The sequence below is a fragment of the Pelophylax lessonae genome (assembly GCF_965119305.1).
Source record: "Pelophylax lessonae genome assembly, chromosome: 2".
NCBI classification, from domain to species: domain Eukaryota; kingdom Metazoa; phylum Chordata; class Amphibia; order Anura; family Ranidae; genus Pelophylax; species Pelophylax lessonae.
Genome location: NC_138769.1, coordinates 569,300,097 through 569,306,096, shown reverse-complemented (window position 1 = coordinate 569,306,096; position 6,000 = coordinate 569,300,097). Strand labels below are relative to the sequence as shown.

Genomic DNA, 6,000 nt, shown 5'->3' with positions numbered 1-6,000 from the left:
ACTCGAAATATGTTGGATCTGGAACAGCCATCTAAATCCATAGCTGTTTAAAAGAGTAAAGAATGCCAGTTCAGGTGGTGGGACAGGTGTTGTACTTCTTTTACAAGAAGCATTTTGTAAAACTTGTTTTAGGCCCCGTTCACACAGGGGGCGATCCGACTTGGGGGGGCGACCTCCAAGGTCGCGGTGCGAGCAGCGCGCCGCGACCTCGGAGCGGCCGGCATGGACTTCATAACATTGAAGTCTATGACGGTCGCTCCGGGTCGCCCCAAAAAAGCTCCGGACCCTTTTTCTAAGTCGGAGCGACTTGTGTCGCTCCTATTAGAACGGGTCCGCAGCTTCCCTATGGAAGGCGACCTACGGCGACCTGTGAGGCGACCAGGTCGCCTCACAGGTCGCCTTAGTGTGAACGGGGACCAAGGCAGCAACTTTGTTTGATTTTATCAATAAAATACTAGTTTTTGGAAGCCTGACCTTTAGATATCAGCCTTCCCCAGGGCTGCTGTTAGAAATCATGGGACCTTGTACAGCCTTCCTGGCAGGCCCCCCCCCCCCCCGAATATATCAAGACAATATTTTCACTAAAAATACACTAAAATCATTATTAGCGGATACAGCATAACAGTGAACTTAGATGGGCACCTTAATACCACAACATACAGGGGTATTCAATGTACCAGCAAACACACACACACATCATAGGTTGAACTGGATGGACTGATGTCTTTTTTCAACCTCACAAACTATGTAACTATATGTAACTTGTGTGAATTAGCCCTTTTTAATTGTTTTTTACATAATGAAATTATAATTAAAAAATATATTTTAATTTTAAAAATGTTAAAAATGTTTACAATTATTTTATTTTACAATTTTTTTTAAATTAATTTATTACAATGTTTAATTGTTGTTTTTTTTTTTTTTTTTCAATCTGTTATTTTTTTTTACAGGACAGGGAAGCCTGCATTGCTGGGAGAGGGGGGGGGGGGGGTCAGAAGCAGCCAGAACAGGCAGGGAGATCGGTGTCGGAGAAGCAATTACAGGAATGATGTCCTGTGTCTGTGCCTCTCCCTGCAGCATCTAAAAGCTGGCAGGAGTGGGGGAAACTGGCTTTCAGCTGCTGCAGAGAGCCGCACAGGGCTTCCTTCTGTAATTGCCCCTCTGCCCAACTGCACCTATTCTTTGTGCTGTTGGGGCCCCCCTGTGTGCCCGAGCCCCCTACGGGAGGACTGGTGGTCCCCCCCTATCAGTGGCCCTGGCCTTCCCAATGCCATTAATACAAACCATTTCTTCCTACCCTCCTCATTTATAGTATATTGTGTTTTTGCACGCCTAGAATGCTTACATAAATACGATTGCTGCATTTTCACACATGCTACTGAATGGCTGAATGTATGCTGATACATCATTATGCCATGGGAACAAGGCCTGATTATCACCAGGTTGCAGGCTTTGTTTCAAAACTGTGTTTAATATATACCCATAGCATAATGACTGTTGTCATTTTATAACTGCTATTGCAGAACAGGGTTCACATATGCAGTGAGAGTGTGTGATGTTACTTTCTGCATGTGTAACATACATTGTCATAATAAAATGGCTTGTTGCTATGTGTTCAGCCGTTATCTATTGCAGCTGACTGTAAATTGCATGTTATAAAAATATTATTGCTGTGTGCATATGAATGGAAACCCATCTCTGCATCTTGCTGGATATGTGCTGATACATAGTGCCATGTCGTTATATAATCGCAAACCCAATAAAAACATTTTTAACAAATTACAAGTTCAAAAGGTTTTCTAACTCCAGGTACCAAACTTTTATCTGTGTACCTCTCTGATTTAGTTTAACGTGACTGCTGTAATGTCTGTGCTATGCCCAGTGTGGGCCCTCTTCAATAAAAGTAGTCTTAATGTTTACAGATGCTGTAAACTCTAACAAACACCCCACCACCCCCTCATCAAAACCAGCTAATATCAGATCACGAATGCAGACATTTTACTTATTGCCCTCCCAAGCATGCACAACGCTAAGAGGTTTGTTAATCAAAAATCAGGCCATTTACTGCAGTCAGCATGTGCTGATCCATAAGAATGAATTCAAGTACTATTGATCTGATGATGCTGCACAATGTAAAGAGGACAAAGTCTGCATGTGATGTGTGCAATGGTATTGTCCTTTTTAAATTGGGGGTTTTGAGGATTTGCTGGAGTTTATAGTACATGTACAGTAGTTACTCTTTGAAAGTAATGGTCTTATTGTAAAGGGAGTGCCAGAAGAAGAAAGCTTTGGCCCAGATGTCAGGGAGGTAGGGTCACAATAACAAATCAATATAAATGTGGACCCCCTCTGTAGACTCCCCACCATTTAAAAAAGCGGGTGTGAAAAATACTCACCTTGCATCCCTGCTTCCTGTGAGCTTGCCTACTGAGTGACAATATTAAAGGATTGTCATCTGGGATCCTAGGAAGGATCCCAAGTGTTGTAAGAAGATGCAGAGTGGTGAATTGACTTTTTTATGAGATTTGGGCTCTTCAGTACTCTGACCATCATGGGAATGCTTTCTAATCATGGGCGTCCGCAGGTAGGGGCAAATGCTCCCCCCTGGAATCTCAACTTTCCTTTTCAAGTGGTTGTTAAGCCACTTTATACCATCCTGTCTGGTCTGTTTAATAATCCTGTGTGCCTGTGTGTCTGTGTTTTAAAAAAATAAGTCGTTCTTTACCAGTTTTCAGAGGGCCGAGCACCTCTCACTTGACCCATCAGCTCTCTCCTCTCCCCGTCTGACAGCTTCCTGCAGCAAGCAGGGCCAAGGATTCCTCACTGACGTCAGTCGGGAGGGGAGGAGGAGGGGAGCGGGAGAGGAGGAGAGAAGCGGCGGGTCACGTGAGCGACGAGTGGCGCTCTGAAAGCGGGTAAAGAATGGCTTATTTTTATAAAACACAGACACAGGGGCACACAGGATTATTAAACAGACTGTAGACAGGATATGAAACCTTAAATGAAACTACAGCAGCAGGAGGAGAGGGGGCACTGACACAGGAGCAGACAGGCAGGGAGGAGTGGGGGGAGAGAGGCAGAGGAGGACAAGAGGGCTGCGTATGACGAAGGCACGTAAACTGACCACAGTGTCAGGGCTCAGCAGCCGTGGTATACCGTGGTCAGTTTACAGAGGGGAGGGTAAAGCCAGGCAGGATCAGCCAGGTATTTTAGGTGATAGAAGGGGCCAAATTACACAGCAAACCACTGTGCTGTATAACATGCTTTAATTTTTCTTCTTTTTTTTAGGTTAACAAATGCTTTAAAAATAAATGCTGCTGTTTGCTCTTTAAAAATAAATACTTAAAATAAGTATAATGACTAAGCCCCTCCCCGTCATGATATTGTTGGAAAGGGCATTGTGAGCATGGGTGACCTTAAAATTATGCCCCCCCCCCCCTGAAAAAAGTTCTGCGGATGCCCATGTCTCTAATGCTATTGTTTATTATTTACCCATGCTTTTTTCCATGCTGCAATGGGGGTCCAAGAAGATGCACTTGCACTTAAGCAAAAAAATTATTTTTAAATATTTCAAATGGCACGTGTTATATAAATAAATTTCTCTAGGGTAGTAAGGCCTTGTTAACTAAAAAGAATCCTCTCTTCAACAAATATGTTTAGTGAACCCACATTTCCTCATTAAACATATACAGTGTAACTTTACTGATTTTTATTTTGATGGAACCAGTGGCCAGGCAATGGGCATTCAGATATTAATAAAAAAATGTTGATATATTTTTGACAAGCAAGAAACAAGCCATTGCTGACCCCCACTGAAAAGCATATCTTCCTCCAAATCAATAACCAGGGGACTCTTGGTAAGTTGCAGCTTTATGTTTCCATTAGAAGGCTGCCAACTCAATGGTGGGAGGAACAAGAGTGTGTGACACAAATGCTAAGAAACTGACCACAACTTGGTCAGAGTGCCTTTGACATTGACTTTGAGGATACATTTCTCCATAGTACCTGCAGCTAAAGAGGTAGATGGGGGCTTGCTTGAATCTCATTTACTGCTTATTAAGGATATGTAAATGCTTGTGTCTCCAAATCTTGGCCACAAGTTTATTATAATCAAAGCAACAAAATACTCATACTACCTCTACTACACATCCACATCCAGGAATATGTACAGTAAACGGGTCCCCTGATGTTTTTAATTATATTGTATATCATGGGTTATTGACCTAATAATTCAGACATAAGGGTTGATATACTAAAACTGGAGAGCGCAAAATCTGGTGCAGCTGTGCATGGTAGCCAATTAGCTTCTAACTTCAGCTTGTTTAATTTGGCTTTAACAAAAAAATCCAGGAAGCTGATTGGATTCTTTGCAGAGCTGCACTGGATTTAGCATTCTCCAGTTTTAGTAAATCACACCCAAAGTGTCAGTGAGAAGATTCTAGAGCTGTTAAAGCCTGAAGCCTATTGTGGCTTTTTGGAGAACCAAAGGGCCAGGTACAAGGGAGATGTCATTATAGGTGCACTTGATGAAATCAAAGCCAATGTTACATAGTGTGTAGTGCCAGGATCTGTGCATTTGGGTAAATTAGAATGTTGAGTTTAATGACTTAATGAGTTATGCCTGCATATACAAACCTGCATAAAGTGTTCAGGATGGTTATATTCATTCCAGTGACCCTGAAAATCTCCACTAGGTGCCCTGGGCACATTCTAAAACCTTGCTCCTAAGAAAAAATAAAATAAAACTGTTATCATTGCCTGCTAGTTTTTAAAAAGCAAACATCAGTCATTTTCCTCAGCATACTTTTAGTGAACCTTCATATTTACTGCATGTGAATGGTCAGTTCAAAAATGGCTTTATGATGACCAAATTACAGTAGTCAGAAAATCCATTTTCATTACACTTCGTGTGATTTTCTTTAGTCTACAAACAACCTTGTAGTGTCAGGGCATCTATGATTGTATACAGATTGATTAAATAGTTTAGGTAGGTCATCATATTATGTACTTTTGGCAAATCTAAAACATAGTGTACATTCAGATTGCAATGTGTCTTTTGAGTTTAGTGAAATATGAATTGTTAAGGGTTGCTCTGAGTTAATGCATTTGGCACTTTATATTATAATAATAGATACCTCCAAAAATGCTTATGGGTTTCTGATACTGCTGGAACTTTGCCATATATACCTATTTATTCATATATATTTTTTTTTTCAGCTTCCAGGCAGATCTGCAACAATGGATTTCAACTTATCCTTTCTGGATGGCATGGTTGGGGTGGGTGATATGATTCTACTGGACACACTGTCAGAGGATTCCCTGCTCCAGAACCTGAAGGAAAGATTCAAAAATGATGAAATCTATGTAAGCATGCAATTGTATTTACTCTTATAGTTATAGTTCAATAATAATAGTATTAATAATAATGCAATACAATCTACCTCGTGTGTACAGTGGATGTTGCCAGGTTAGCAGTAGGCAGATCCAGTGAGTGTGTAGGGTTTACAGAATAGGTGCCTAGCTAATGCTGGTTGAACACTTTACTTTCCAATTGTATTTGTTTTAGAATTATCATGAATAATGTAATCTGATGGCCTTCCCCATCAATATATTCAATACATTTTCAATTAAGTAAGCTATCAAGCTAGGTACTTCTTGGTAAATTTTCTTGGTAAATCTAAGGGAGAGTTTATTAGCCGATTGTTACAGGTTTGGCCAGCTCATTGATTTGACCTCTGCAGTTTAGACAGCAAGAAATTATTTGTTTGGGTTACCCATAGACATGATCATTGTCCAGTCTTATTGATGATGGTTGGATCAAGAAACAACAACAAGCACGCCTCCTGAAGCCTCTCTGGGTTTGATTGATCTCAGGGGAAGAGTCAGCAGGCCAGTATAGATTTTTCTGATTGGCTATTTTATTTTATAGGTTGATGGTTAATAGCATGCAACTTGGAAAGCATTAGCTTGCATGTTTATACCATGACTGTTGCTTGGGGT

The 6,000-nt window shown here is 41.0% G+C and overlaps 1 protein-coding gene across 2 annotated transcripts in view; it reads left to right on the top strand.

The window, feature by feature from the left end:
• MYO1A (myosin IA) overlaps positions 1-6,000 on the top strand; it is a 148,995-nt gene that overhangs the window by 40,639 nt on the left and 102,356 nt on the right. For both annotated transcript variants that reach the window (XM_082244519.1, XM_082244518.1), the window contains exon 2: positions 5,218-5,364. In XM_082244519.1, coding sequence (XP_082100645.1) covers positions 5,239-5,364 — 126 coding nt within the window. In that variant the 5' untranslated portion in view covers positions 5,218-5,238. The remainder of the gene's footprint in view (positions 1-5,217; positions 5,365-6,000) is intronic.